Source organism: Macaca nemestrina, chromosome 2 (genome assembly GCF_043159975.1).
Source record: "Macaca nemestrina isolate mMacNem1 chromosome 2, mMacNem.hap1, whole genome shotgun sequence".
Taxonomy (NCBI): Eukaryota; Metazoa; Chordata; class Mammalia; order Primates; family Cercopithecidae; genus Macaca; species Macaca nemestrina.
In genome coordinates, this window is record NC_092126.1 from 107,020,570 (window position 1) to 107,035,770 (window position 15,201).

General features: G+C 42.7%; 1 protein-coding gene and 1 long non-coding RNA gene across 4 annotated transcripts in view; one reads left to right on the forward strand and one right to left on the reverse strand.

Moving 5' to 3' along the window:
• Positions 1-561: 561 nt before the first annotated feature.
• Positions 562-14,159, reverse strand: LOC139361952 (uncharacterized). Its single transcript, XR_011620012.1, has 3 exons — positions 3,366-14,159; positions 1,673-1,758; positions 562-1,185 (listed from the first exon to the last, which is right to left on the reverse strand). It is a non-coding gene; the product is annotated as an uncharacterized lncRNA (long non-coding RNA).
• A 137-nt stretch (positions 14,160-14,296) lies between these two features.
• Positions 14,297-15,201, forward strand: part of LOC105480298 (abhydrolase domain containing 5, lysophosphatidic acid acyltransferase) — a 32,802-nt gene continuing 31,897 nt past the window's right edge. For 2 of the 3 annotated variants that reach the window (XM_071091523.1, XM_071091525.1), the window contains exon 1: positions 14,297-14,436. In XM_071091523.1, coding sequence (XP_070947624.1) covers positions 14,390-14,436 — 47 coding nt within the window. In that variant the 5' untranslated portion in view covers positions 14,297-14,389. Of the gene's footprint in view, positions 14,437-14,768; positions 14,914-15,201 lie in introns of those variants that run through there. The other variant, XM_071091524.1, reaches the window with a different exon arrangement.

Sequence of the window (15,201 nt, forward strand, 5' to 3'; positions counted from 1 at the left end):
TGTTGATTTTTCAGATTATTCAGCTTTTTATTTGATGTTTGGATGGAGTGGCAACTTCTAAGCTCTTTACATTTTGGGCCAGAAACCAGAAGTCTTTTTAGTTTTTATTTATTTATTTAGAAATGGAGTTTTTGCTCTTGTTGCCCAGGCTGGAGTGCAGTGGCGGGATCTCAGCTCACTGCAACCTCTGCCTCCTGAGTTCAAGTGATTCTCCTGCCTCAGCCTCCCAAGTAGCTGGGACTACAGGTGCCTGCCACCACACCTGGCTAATTTTTGTATTTTTAGTAGAGACGGGGTTTCACCATGTTGGCCAGGATGGTCTGGATCTCCTGACCTCGTGATCTACTCGCCTTGGCCTCTCAAAGTGCTGGGATTACAGGTGTGAGCCACCATGCCCAGCTTTTTAGTTTACTTTTAAATAAAATTCTATGGTCTAAATCTGGAGATTGGCCAGCCATGGTGGCTCACACCTGTAATCCCAGCACTTTGGGAGGCTAAAGTAGGAAGATTGCTTGAGCCCAGGAGTTTGCAACAAGCCTGGGCAACATAGTGAGCTCCCATTTCTACAAATAAATACATAAATAAGTAAATTAGCCAGGCATGGTGGCACATGCCCGTAGTCCCAGATGCTCAGGAGGATGAGTTGGAAGGATTGCTTGAGCATGGGAGGATGAGGCTGGGTGACAGAGCAAGACTCTTTCTTAAACAAATAAATAAATAAAATAATAAATAAATAAATCTGACGATCATTCCTAATTTCATAATAGGTTGGGAGATTTATAGTTAAGAGCCTTAATTTTTAAAAAATCAGAATTTGGTGGTATTTTTACATAATGTTTACATGACTAGGATGAAGTTGATTTCCAAGTTTCCAATTAGGGTGAAAAGTAATCCTTATAATCCAATATTCATGACAAGTGCAACAGGGCAAAAAGAGTGGATTCAACATTCTTATATCCAAATGGTTCAAGTGTATTTGATAGCTGAGGGGTCGGTTCTAATTTACTAGTCACAGCATTACTTAGATGGGCTGGTTTGACAATGGAACTGGATGGTTACATTTGTATTTTGGCATTGAAGTAGATCTATGGCTGGTAGCACAGTGGTTACTGTTCCATACTAGAGCCAACAAAATTAGTCTTGTCAGTTTCATAGACAGCCACACTGCTAACTCTTTCAACTGCCCTGTAACAGATGCAAACCCATTATCACTGCTAGAAACACAACTCTTGGAATGTGCCTAAGCAATGGGAGTGTGTGGTGAGACAGCATTTATCAAGCCACCACCAACTCATGGGATAGTCACTGCCATCATGCTAGGGCATATGATATACTCAATTGTTGGTAAGTAATAGAACCTCTCCATTCTCTGATTTCCCATTTATATGACGGAAATAATATTAACTATTAAGAATGACATAAAGATCAATGGGCTTAATTAGGTAGAATTTTGAATTCCTTGCAGGTGTTATTTAAATCTGAGCTACAATTTGGTCAATAAAAAAAGCTTACTTGGTCCCCGCAATGTGTGGATTATAACATAGTTCTAAGTACTTTTAGGAATTATAAAGGAATTAGAGGCCACATCTCTATTCTCATGGAATTATTATACTCCATGTAAGACAGGACTAATCCCAGTCAAAGTTGATAAGCACACTAACAAAAATATTACCAGTTGCCACCGCTGACAAGGACTCTGTTGATCCTTCAATGGTCCATGCCCAGGTTCAGGTGTAGAGAACTGGAAGCTCTAGGAGACTCAAGGAAAAAAACACAGGCTTAAAGGATGGGTTCACTTCTGAAGGTTTAATTATTTTGGAAAACCATTTAGCACAATCTCATGCTACCATATAATTCTTGTTTTAAAGGTCTGGTACTGAAAAAATTTTTACAGTAAAAATGAAACAATTTAGTATAACTACAGGTATTATCATCACAATTATAAACCTTTCCACCAAGAAAAGAATGCACACACATACATATACAAATGATGGTTTAAATGTCTAGTTTTAGGAGACTAAGGAGTTAACAACACAAAAGTAGCAGCAATGTGTATACTGCATATGCTACGAAACCTGACAGAAAGATATTCAATAACAGCCCACTTCCCCCACCTGCAGCATAAGAAATTACATTAAATAAGAGACTTCACTAAGAAAAGGAGTAGCTAAGCAACACCTTCAAATCTCAAAGGAGTGTTTTTTAAAAGCCCTAAATTTAGCTATTACATATATTCATCAGCACAGCTAAAAAGTCTTTATAAACTAATCTGCAGCATCCAATAAAATAAAAATTCAGAGGAGGGTTTATTGTGCAGCTGAAATTCTTGAAGCTCAAATATATCGGTTATGGTGCTGCAAGTCGTTTTCCTGTTGCATGCGTGCTAGGAATGCCTAATCCATTACTTTCCACAAAAGAGTACCTTTTTGTCTCTTCAAAGTTTGCTTGATTACCTGGATGGTGCTTATGTGGGCGTGTTCATTATGATTTGTGAAAATCATTATGATTTGTGCTGCCTACTTCAACTAACAAGAAAACAGGCTGGGTGTGGTGGTTCACACCTGTAATCCCAGCACTTTGGGAGGCCAAGGTGGGAGGATCACTTGAGCCCAGGAGTTCTAGACCAGCCTGGGCAACATAGTGAGACCCCGTCTCAACAAAAAAAAATTAAAAAGAATAAGTAAATTAACCGGGCATGGTGCATGCCTGCTGTCCCAGTTAGTTGGGACACTGAGGTGGGAGGATTGCTTGAGCAATCAACCTGAGAGGTCGAGGCTGCAGTGAGCTGTAATTGCACCACTGCACTCCAGACTGGGTGACAGAGTGAAACCCTGTCTCAAAAATTTAAAAACAAAACCACCTTATTTCAGATGCACTTTCATAAATCATTATCATACTTGCTTAGTCTAATAACCAGGTCTCTGTCTTTCAAATACTTAAATACGTGTATCTCCATCTGTGCACCTTTCTAAAAAATTATTACACCTTTGTCATCAATTTCTTTGTGTTTTTAGTTTACTTGTGTTATTCACTTTTCCCTTTGAAACCTTGTTTTTTTTTTACCTGCCATCTCCTTTGTAACTTTTCTACATTGATTTAAAGTAGACAGTGGTATATATATAAATCACCTTTCAAGAAAAACAAAAAAGCCCTGATTTGAAGTGATTGACAATTTCTGTGGTATAAATACTTCCAATTTCAAAGTTCCAAGGTTTAATATCCAGGTCATGAAATTCCTGAATATTTGACAATCAGCTCTCATGAACAGAAAAAAGTCTGCTCTAGCCACGTAGGTAAACAGTAAGATCATTACTAGTTTTGCACTGACTTAGAAGAGTATTTTCACTAACTGCTCATTCACTTACACCATCATAAAGTTCCTCCAGCTGTGTGCATAGACAATTATAACTTATTTCAGTGTGGAATCAATGAAGGGTGAAAATTCTTCCCTCTATGCATCCCTGCAGAGCTAAGGCTAAATAAGCCAATTTGCTGAATGACTTAGAACCAAGTATTTATTGCATCACAAACAGATTAGTTCCCACTTGTCAGAAAATGTAATAGAGCCAAGATGCCAATTGGTGTTTGTTTTCTGCCACAAGTGCAGACTAAACAGAATGGATATTCAGTACGCTGTATTCAACTGAAGGATGCATTTTCAAAATGGGATGGAGGAGAATAAACAGGCAACATTAATGTCAGAGGGAATTACGGGTATGAACACTTTTTTTCTGCTTCTGTATAAACCTGACCCTGCTACAAATGTTCAGTGGCATAAATAACGACAATAGATGGATTTTGCTCTTGGAAACTCAAATACAGAAAGGCAACTGACATTTTCAATGTCAATATTTTGGAGGGCAATGCTTTTCCTGATTTATGGGGATGCCTATTATTTTGGCATGGATTTATCAGGAAAAAACAACCAGAAAAAAAATGAAAGTTCAAAGATCTGAAATAGGCTGGAAAAAGATATTTTTAAAAAAACACTGATTCTACTGAAAATAAAAATTCAGGGCTCTTTATTGTATTAAATGAAATAGAAGGCGGAGGAAAAGAACACTATTAAAATTCTCTCCCCAAATCATCGCAACTTTAAATTTCCTGGGGCTGGTGAACATGACTGGAAATTGAATGGTAGTTCCTCTGGGATCTTCCTTTCTTCTTTTTTCTCTACCCCTACCCTCAATGACACTGGAACTTGAAATTGCACAATCAGATAAAAACCTGTTCTATGACTTCCTTCTCGATTTAATAAGTCAGAAATGTCACATACTTTCAGAAAAGTATATGAAGGACATCAGAATGGGAGCTGGTATAAGCTTGGGGTTTATTTCAAGGGTCACGACTAATTTTTGATCACATGTTAATGGGAAGATTTAGCCCTGCTGTACTTCATGTGTGGGATATTCACCCATGCATTTTTAGTCATGGAATTTCCCTCTGTCACCTAGGCTGGAAAGCAGTGGCATAATCATAGCTTACTGTAATGTTGAACTTCTGGGCTCAAGTGATCTTCTCTCCTTATCCTCCAGAGTAGCTGGGACTATAGGCATGCATCACCATACACAGCTAATTGTTTACTTATTTTTATTTTTTTTGTAGAGATGAGGTCTCACTATTTTGTACAGGCTGGTCTGAAACTCCTAGCCTCAAGTATTCTTCCTGCCTCCGTCTCCCAAGTAACTGAGATTACAGGCACACTTCACCATGCCTGGCCACAGGAGTGTAGACTTTTTGATGAAAGTTTTCCTGAGGTGACTGCCTCCTATAATCATAGTATAAAAACCAACAAGTTATGACCTCACCATTCTCAACACTTAAGACATATTTCATGCTTAGCATTAAACAGAAATGAAAACAAATGTCACAGTTTGGGCTCTCTAAGAAGCAGTCTCTGAGACAGAGTTTAATGTTCAGGAGTGCTCTTGCAATCAACACCTGTGGGAAGGAAGGGAGAAAGAGGGATTGGATAAAGGGGAAGTTGAACTGTGATGTAGGTTTGACAGACTCTAGCACAGGGAGTTCTGGAGCAGAAATGGCTCAAAAGGATCATCCCAGTTTGAGTCAGAGTGGTTGTTCTTTTATGTCCCTGCCTCTATCCATCCATCCATCATTAGATGTGAGCCTTTCCTAGACAGGTATGACCTTGGTGAGATGGCTTTCTATAATGATGTGTTCCCCGAAGGGACTAAAAGCTGAAAGCTGTTCCACTGTTCCATCAAAATACCCACTACAGTTGGGGCAATAAATCCTTCCTTGAAGGGGAATTTGAGCACCACATCTCTGTGTCAACAGCAACAAGTCTCCTTAACCTGAAAAATATCGATCATCTTTTACACATCTCACATACTAAATAAGAGCATAAGAGTCTACCTACTAATACATTCAAAATGATTTAAGAACTATTGTTTTTCCAACATATGGTGTTGGAACAATTGGATATCCATAAGCAAAAACAAAAACAAAACCTCGACCTAAACATTTCACTTTCATAAAAATTAACTCAAAATGAATCATGGATTTAAACATCATGTGTAAAATCATAAAACTTTTAGGAAAAAACATAGGAGAAACCTAGGATCCTCAAGACCTCAAGCTAGGCAAAGAGTTCTCAGACTCAATAGCAAAAGCATAATCCATTTTTAGAAATCAATAAACGGGATTTTATCAATTTAAAAACTTTTACTGTGCAAAAGTATGCACCATATGAAGAGGATGAAAAAATAAGCTACAGATGGCAAGAAGTATTTGCAAACTACATACCTGACAAAGGACTGGTATCTACAGAATATAAAGAATTCTCAAAACTGAACAGTTAGAAAATGAGCAAAATATATGAACGGATACTTCATTTTAAAAATGATATACGGAGGGCAAATAATCACATGAAAAGATGCTCAACATCACCAGCCATCAGGGAAATGCAAATTAAACTCACAATGGGACATAACTACACACCCATCAGAATGGCTAAAATAAAAAACAGAGACAACACCAAAGGCTGACAAGGAAGTAGAGAAACTAGGTTGATCATAGCTTGCTGGTAGGAATATATGGTACAGAGACTCTGGAAAGTAGTTTGGTGATTTTTAAAAAACAAAATATGCAACTATCATATGACCCAGCAATTGTACTCTTTGACATTTATCCCAGAGAAATTAAAACTTGGAATCACACAAAAACCTGTACATGAATGTTTCTGGCAGCTTTATTTGTAATAGCTGAAAACTGGAAACAGATGTCCTGCATCAGATAATTGATTAAACAAACCATGGGTATATTAAACCTTGTAATACTACTCTGCAAGAAAAAGGAATGAACTAGGCATATGTGCAACAATTTTAATCTCCAAATAATTATGCTGAGAGAAAAGTCAATCCCAAGAGGTTAAATATGGGCCAAGTATGGTGGCTCAGGCCTGTAATCCCAACACTTTGGGAGGCGAGGTGAGAGGATCACTTGAGCCCAGGAGTTTGAGACCAGCCTGGGCAACAAAGTGAGACCCTGTATGTACCAAAAAAAAAAAAAAAAAATAGCTAGGCATGGTGGTAAGCATGTTGTCCCAGGTACACGGAGGTTAAGCCAGGAGGATTGTTTAACATAGGTGATCAAGGCTGTACTGAACCAGGTTTGCACCTGTACTCCAACCTGGGAGACAGAGTGAGACCCTGACTCAAAAAAAAAAATTTTTTTTTAAAGTAATATTCTATTCTATAATGATTCCATTTAGATAACTTTCTTGGAATGACAAAATTATAGGAATAGATTAGTTGTTGGGTTGTATGTGCAGGAGGGAAGTGGGTATGGCTGTAAAAGGGCAACAAGAGGGATCCTGTGGTGATGGAAATGTTCCACATATGTATTGTTTCAGTGTCAATGTTCTGGTTGTGACATTGTAATATTTTGCAAAATGTTACCACAAGGAGAAGTTGGTAAAGGGTACATGGGAGCTTTCTGTATTATTCTTACAACTGCATGTGAATCTGCAGTTATCTCAACATAAATAGTTTAAAAAAAGACTTTGTGAAAAAAATCTTGAATTAAATTAACCACTTAATTTAGCAGATGAAATGGTGGCATTACACATTGGTGGGATAAGGAGTTATCAATGCATGGTGTGAAGGTGATTTGATGATCTATTGCTACCTAACAAACTACCTCAAAATATAATGGCTTAAAACCATCACCATGTTATTTTCTCACAATTCTGTGGGTCAGGAATTCAAGTTAATCTGGACAGACATTAATCCAGACAATACTGGTTGGGGCCATTCACTCAGCTGCATTCAGGTGGTGGGTGGGCTGGGAATTCAAAGCCTTCACTCACAAGTCTGGTGCCTCAGTGCTCTGCACATGGCTTCTCTCTCCACACGGCTAGCAAGGCTTGCTTACAGCATGGTGGTCTCAGGGTAGTCAGACTTTTGCCATAGTATTTGACTCAGGAGGGGGAATAGATGAATTGGTGAACTCTGGAGCAACAGATTCTTAAGTTTCAGCACTGGAAATTACACAGCATCACTTCTGCCACATGCTTTTGGTCAAAACAAGTCACAAAGTTCAGACTCAAGGGAAGGAAAAATAAACTCTAATCAACATGAGGGGCCATGAGGGGCCAATCAATTAACTACAGATGTGCCTTGACCTACCATGGGGTTATTTCCTGATAAACCCACTGTAAGTTGAAAACACTGTTAAGTTCAAAGTGCATTTAATACACCTAACCTACCTAACATCATAGCTTAGCCTACCTTAAATGTCCTCAGAACTCTTACATTAGCCTACTGTTATGCAAAACCATCTAATACAAGGTCTATTTTATAATAAAGTCTTAAATATTTCATGCAATTTATGGAATAATGCAGTGAGTAAAAAACAGAATGGCTGTATGGGTATTCGAATGGTTTCTACTGAATGTGTATTGCTTTCACACCATTGCAAAGTCACAAAATTGTAAGTTGAGCCATCATAAGTTGGGGGCTGTATTTGTAAAATACTTTTCTTTGTGGGAAGTTTTTAAAAAATTACACATTCTGGCCGGGCGCGGCGGCTCATGCCTGTAATCCCAGTGCTTTGGGAGGCCAAGGCGGGCAGATCATGAGGTCAGGAGATCTAAACCATCCTGGCTAACATGGTGAAACTCTGTGTCTACTAAAAATACAAAAAGTTAGCTGGCTGTGGTGGCGGGCCCCTGTAGTCCCAGCTACTCGGGAGGCTGAGGCAGGAAAATGGTGTGAACCCGGGAGGCAGAGCTTGCAGTGAGCTGAGGTAGTGCCACTGCACTCCAGCCTGGGTGACAGAGCGAGACTCTGTCTCCAAAAAAAAAAAATAAAAATAAACAAATAAATAAATAATTAAAATAAATAAATAATTACACATTCAATTAAAAAAAGGGATATTGAGCTACTCGGATTTTCTATTTCATCTTATCAGTTTTAGTAAGTTATGCTTTCTAAAGATTTTGTTTATCTAAGTTGTCAAATTTATTGGCATAAAGCTATTTGTAGTATTGCCTTACTATCTTTTGAATATATTGATAAGATCTCTAGTGACATCTTCTTTTCCATTTCTGATACTGTTAATTTGTACTTTTTCTTTTTCTTCTTATCAGCTATCCAGGCATTTATCAATTTTATTAATCTCAAGGAACCAACTTTTGGATATTTCATGGATTTTGCTTTTTCCACATATCAATATGCTCTGGAGTACTTCCATATTAGTGCATATAGATCTACCTCATTTATCTTAATTGCTGCCATAGTATTCCACATTACGGAGGTACCAGAATTTATTTAATCATAGGCATTCTTATTAATTTTTCTTTTTTTTTTTTTTTTTTTGCTATTAGACTACTGAAGCAAACATCCTTTGATGTGTCTCTATGTGCACATGAGAAAGGTCAGACCCCCAGAAGTTAAATTCCTGGACGACAGAGTACATTGATTTTACATTTTAAAACAGATCTCCCAAACTGCTTTCCAAATGGCTGTGCCAATTTGCACTTCCACCAAATAGGTAGGGACATTCCCCACTGATCCATGGCCTTGCCAATATTTAGCAGCATCAGCCTTTTATATCGATGTGTAAATTGATCACTGATGAGTCTCAGCATCTTGTAGCTGTTTATGGCTTTAGGGTTTTCTCCTCTGAGAAGGCTTTTTTCATCTACTTTCTATTTTTTAAAATATATCGAAGATATTAAAGCCTTGGTTTCTTAACATGTTCAAATAGATTTCTAATCTGTTCCATATTTTGCAGTTTTATTGTGCGTTTTTTCACACGATGTCTTAGATTTTGATGTGGTTAATCACTCTTTTTCTTTATGGCCTGGCATTTGTGTCCCACTCAAGAAGGTCTTTTATTCTGGTTCTGAGAGTTCAATTAATGCTTATTAGTTAATCAGAATCTCTTGTCTCTGGAGGGCAGCTCTACCACTGAGTTCTAGAATCTAGCCCCCAGGGCACCATGCTCCTCTTCCTCATTCCTCCATTCAACTATGTGGAGGTCTCAATTCCTCATGCCTTACTCTAGACTTTAATATCTGTCAATTCTCCCCCGACCCTACCCCACCCCATACACATCTTAAAAACAACTTGGAACCACAGAATACTAGAAGGGACTTCAGGAATTATCTAGTCTCAAACTCTCTCTCTTTTTTTTTTTTTGGAGACAGGGTCTCACTCTGTTATCCAGCCTGGGGTACAGTGACATGATCACAGCTCACTGCAGCCTTGCCCTCCCTGGGCTCAAAGGATCCTCCCACCTCAGCCTCCCAAGTAGCTGGGGCCAAAGGCACATGCCATTACACCCAGCTAATTTTTTTACTTTTAGTAGAGATGGGGTCTTGCCATGTTGCCCAGGCTGGTCTCGAACTCCTGGGCTCAAGCGATACATCCATCTTGGCCTCCCAAACTGCTAGGATGACAGGCATGAGTCTCTGCACCCAGCCCAAACTCTCATTTTTATAGATGAGGATTAAGATGTAAACCTTGCTGTCCACTATGGTAGCTACTAGCCACGTACGACTTCTAAATTTTAATTAAAATTCAAAATTCAGTCACACTAGCCAAATTTCAGATGCTCACAACCACATGTAGCTAATGGCTACTGTATCAAGAGTGTGGGTCTAGAACATCTCCATCATTACAGAATGTTCTAGCGGACAGGGCTGCTCCAGAGCTCATTACGTAAAGGGTAGTCTGCTGATTGGCAGTAGGAACACAGGCGTAACTAGGAGCTAGTTAGAAATAGAGATCTCAGGCTCTACCACAGACCAACAGAGTCAGAATCTACAATTTAACATGATCCACAGGAAGTCTGCATGCAGATTAGAGTCCAAGAAGCCCTAAAGTCATGTGATTTTTTTTTTTTTTTTTGAGAAGTCACTACAGCTGATTTTCAGGCCCTTCCCTTGACCCAGCTACTACTTTCCCTTATCATCCTGTGTCCTTCTTATCTCCCTGCCACATTTGCTTTCTCAGTATGTTTTATTACAGCATTTCTTTATAAATATTTACAGGCTGGACATGGTGGCTTATGCCTGTAAAATCCCAGCATTCTGGGAGGCCAGGAGTTTGAGACCAGCCTGGGAAACACAGTGAGACCTGTCTCTACCAAAACCAAAAAATATTTACAAAGCAGCCAGGCCACTGAAGCCCTCATAAAACATCCCCTTCTCCATGTCCTCACCCTCATTCTGGTTTGTAAGTGCTTGCTTGGCAGGCTTGTGATAAAGGCCCGCGCCCCTGTGATGGCTGTGGTATTGCTCAGCACTTTCCCTGGGGAACTGCTGTTGGAGGGCTGGAAATTAAAGCCAACATTAAACCCAGTGGGGCACCAGTCATCAACCAAGAGTATGGCACACTTGGTCTTGGTGGGACAATGGCAGCATTCAGTCTTTAGGCTACAACCCTGGGGCAGAACATGCAGAGCAAACTCTGTACTTGCTTTGTTCAGTGTCATATCTGGCCATCTGACTGGAGAGTACAAAGCAGGTACCGGCAATCTCCAAAAGTAAGCACTGCTCAACCAGGTAACTGGTTAGTAGGTCACAAAAAGGAGTTAATTTGGAGGTAAGGGACCAAGCTGGCCTTAAAACTCTGAGAGGTCTGCTTTCAGGGCACCACCAAAGTTCAGGGAGGTAGTGATGGAGGAAGTCTGGTCCAAGTTGTGGTTCAAGTATGTGGGGCCCTTGGGGTATAGGTTGCAATGACATGTATTGGTCCATTGTCTCCCAAGAAGACACAGTCCAAGGGCTCCAGGGTGGCATAGTGGTCAGGATAGAGTTGCAGGGTTCCATCATTGCTGGCAACACCTAGGGGATAGGTGGATGGCCAATTCTAGCTTGGATTTCTTGCCATTGTCGAAGATGACTCTTCATCAGCAGCAAGGTGAAGCCTGGGCCAGAGCTACTCCCAGAGTTGAGGAAGATCATGAAGTCCTATAGTCCTATGCACTGCTTGTCAGTTTCTGCATAAACTCTAGCATTGGATCAATGATCTCTTTCTCTCTTTTTTTCTTTCTTTTCTTTTTTCGTGACTGTGCAGCAGGCTCCAGGTCCATAAAGACCAAAGTGTTGCAGGAGTTGCTGCAAAATCCTAGGGTTTTATTACTGGACTCAGTACCACTGGGCTTAGACTGTGTTCCAGGCAGCAGGGTCTTCAACAAACACTCTGAGAGGTGTGATTGTAGGGGATCAGTTTCTGCAGACATACTACAAATGTCTGACAACATTCTTGTGGAAGCTAAAGTAACTTCATCTTGGATGCTAATCCACAATGTTGATTTCTGAGTAACCCCAGTTTTGGGAAGGCCTCCAAGTTTTCTACTTTATCTATTTTCCTTTTATAAGAGCATGTGACAGCTGTTCTTACATTGTTATAAAGAAATACGATTGGGTACGGTGGCTCACAGCTGTAATCCCACCACTTTGGGAGGCAGAGGAGGAAGGATCATTTGAGGTCACGAGTTCAAGACCAGCCTGGCCAACGTGGTAAAACCCTGTCTCTACTAAAAATACAAAAAATTAGCCCGGCGTGGCGGCAGGCACCTGTAATCCCAGTGACTCAGGAGGCTGAGGCAGGAGAATTGCTTGAACTCGGGAGGTGGAGGTTGCAGTGAGCCAAGATCACACCACTGCACTCCAGCCTGGGCAACAGAACAAAACTCCGTCTTAGAAAAAAAAAAAAAAAACACAAACAAAAAAACAAACAACAACAACAACAAACAAGAAATATCTGGGACTGGGTAATTTATAAAGAAAAGAAGTTTAATTGGCTCATGGTTCTGCAGGCTGGACAGGTGCTGGTATCTGCTTGGCTTCTGGGAAGGCCACAGGGAGCATTTATTCATGGTGGAGGGCAAAGCCGGAGCAGGCATCTTACATGGCTAGAGCAGGAGCAAGAGAGTGAGGCGTAGGGCCCATACACTTTTAAACGACCAGATCTCACAGGAACTTAGTATTGCAAGGACAGCATTAAGGGGATAGTGCCAAACCGTTTACGAAAATTCACCCCCAGGATCTAATCACCACCCATCAAACCCCACCTTTAACTCCAGCCTAGACTGGAGTTGTGGAAGTCACAATTCAACATGAGATTTAGAGAGGACAACATCCAAATTATATCAGAGCACATACTTACCTATCTGCCCTTAAGTCAAAACAACCTTGGTCTGGGAGGGTAACAGCACAGAGATTTACCTGTCTTGCTGCTGTCCAAGACCATGCTTCTGTCCGTAAGTTCCCTAATAAATCACCTTTTACTGACAAGCTGGATTTGTCTGCTTCATTCTTTAGTTTCTCAGCTCCTTCTGCATTTGGAGGTCACTTTGCATATATGGCCCTTTCATAAAACAACCAGGAATTCCTATAAAAATGTTTTTTATATGTTCTGGTCTTCCCTAAAACATTTTATGAATTAGATCAAACACAATAAAAAATTTACTAGTTATTACTATGCCTAAGAGATTATAAGTGGCTTTCCCCCCTCTAAATTACAGAAGACACCATTCCTATCCTAGAGGACTTTCTCGTGTAGTTGGAAAGATACTCGATAATGTTTATTAAAAAGCTGTAACAATTACGCAAGGCCGAGAATCTGACAGCTAGATGGTCGATAAAGATACGTTTACAGTGGGGCTCAGAGGAGAGAAAAAGAGGGAGGAGAGTCAGGGAAGGAGAGCAATGAACTGAGTCTAAAATAAAGGTTAATGTATTCGCATAGGATCTATTAAAACAGGAGCCGTATTTCAACCAATTGTTTTCAAGCACCTAGAACAAAGTGAGCCCATAGTAGATACACATGAAACACAAATGAATGAGTAGTAGTGGGTGGTAGAATTACAAAAGCAGGTTGCACCTGATGGTTAAAAAGCTTGAAAAGAGGTCAAGAAATACTTCTATTTAGGTTAGTCATTTCCCCTCAATAACTCTAACTACCTAAACATCGACTTTTTTTTTTTTTTTTTTTTTTTTGAGACGGAGTTTCCTTCTTGTTGCCCAGGCTGGAGTGCAGTGGCGTGATCTCGGCTCACCGCAACCTCCGCCTCCCGGGTTCAAGCGATTCTCCTGCCTCAGGCTCCCGAGTAGCTGGGATTACAGGCGTGCGCCACCACGCCTGGCTAATGTTACATTTTTAGTAGACACAGGGTTTCTCCATGTTGGTCAGGCTGGTCTCGAACTCCCGACCTCAGGTCATCTACCCGCCTGGGCCGCCCAAAGTGCTGGGATTACAGGCATGAGCCACCGCGCCCGGCCAACACCTACTCTTTTCACCCTCCCAGGTATCTAGAGGGTTGAGTGGGAGGGAAATTGCTGGTTTGGGACACTACAGTAACACCAGCACCTAGAGCAGTGCTCAACTGACTGAAGGCTCCTGTGAGTCGCTCTCTCCCCCCGGCCCCTCAACCCGCGGGGAAGGGCTGGTGGGAGGCCCGGGAGGCCACACAGCACCTCGATTACGGCATTTCATTCGCCACTGCACCATCTATCGGACACTAGCTAGGCTCTTCCAGGACTGGACGCACCTCCGCCCCCAAGGTGCCACCTGACAGCCAACACTGACAGGATGATGCATGAATACAGTCATTATTCAAATTAGCTATCACCTAACTCAGTCGGGTGAGTCTCACCAGTTCTTCTGGGCTGACTGTCCGGCCCCGCACTCACACCCGGGGGCGTCGGGCGGGAGAACGCGTGCGCGCTGACTGGGGATGGCGGAGGCAAGGCCGGGCACGCGCAAACGCGGGCGCGCCGCCAGGCCGTGCTAGGGCGCGGAAGACGCATGCGCGGGCGGCCCGCGCGGCCTTAAGTGCAGCGCCGACCTGGGGCGGCCCAGTCGGCCTGTCAGCCGGCTTCGAGGCGAGTTCCGGCGCTTGCGCGGCGGCGGCTATGGCGGCGGAGGAGGAGGAGGTGGACTCCGCCGACACCGAAGAGAGGTAAGCGCAGCCGGCAGAGGGCAGGGGGCTTTTATGCGTCTCCGGCGCGCACCCTCCGCGCGGGCCGGGTTAGGGCCCAGCGGGCAGCACCAAGGACTCGCCGCCCGCCTGGCGATGACCGGCCGCTTCCTCGCCCCAGCATGACTCCGCGCGGCGCCCCGAGGCGTCCCGGCGCCGCTCTGCTCGGGATAGGCTCCCCTCAGCGCCGGGGCCGCGAGGTGTCTGAGCCGGACTCCGGCCGCACCGGGAGGCTGCCTTGACCCCGCGCGGAGGGTCCGCCCCGTTGTTGTGTAAGCCGCCCCGCGGGCCGGCGACTGAGCTGGCCGCGGCGGCCGCACCGGCTCGGGCTCTGCCAAGGGACCCGGCCTGTCCCAGTGCGGCCGGCGGGCGGTGCCGGGCAGACCCTGCACCTGACTGCGAGGCGCGGGAAATGACCGGGTGTCTCTGTCAGCCTCCCAGCGCGGCTTCCGTCTACAGGTACTACCTGTGCTCTGTCCAGCCTCGGCCGCTGGGCGATCTTTCCCGTAGCCGTGGGAAGGGGCGGCGCTTCCTTGGGGGGGTATTAGAGGCCCGAATTCGCCCGGGAAGCGGCGGGAGGGCAGGGGTGCCGAGAAGGGGGGAGGGGAGAAGAAGTTAGGGAAGTGGGTGTATGGCTGTGGGTTTCAGATACTTCATAGAAAGAAAGCCCTTAAAATAGAGATACCACGTTCAAATGTGATAATTCATCTTTCGAATAAAGGTCTTTGGATTGCAAGCTCCACTGTC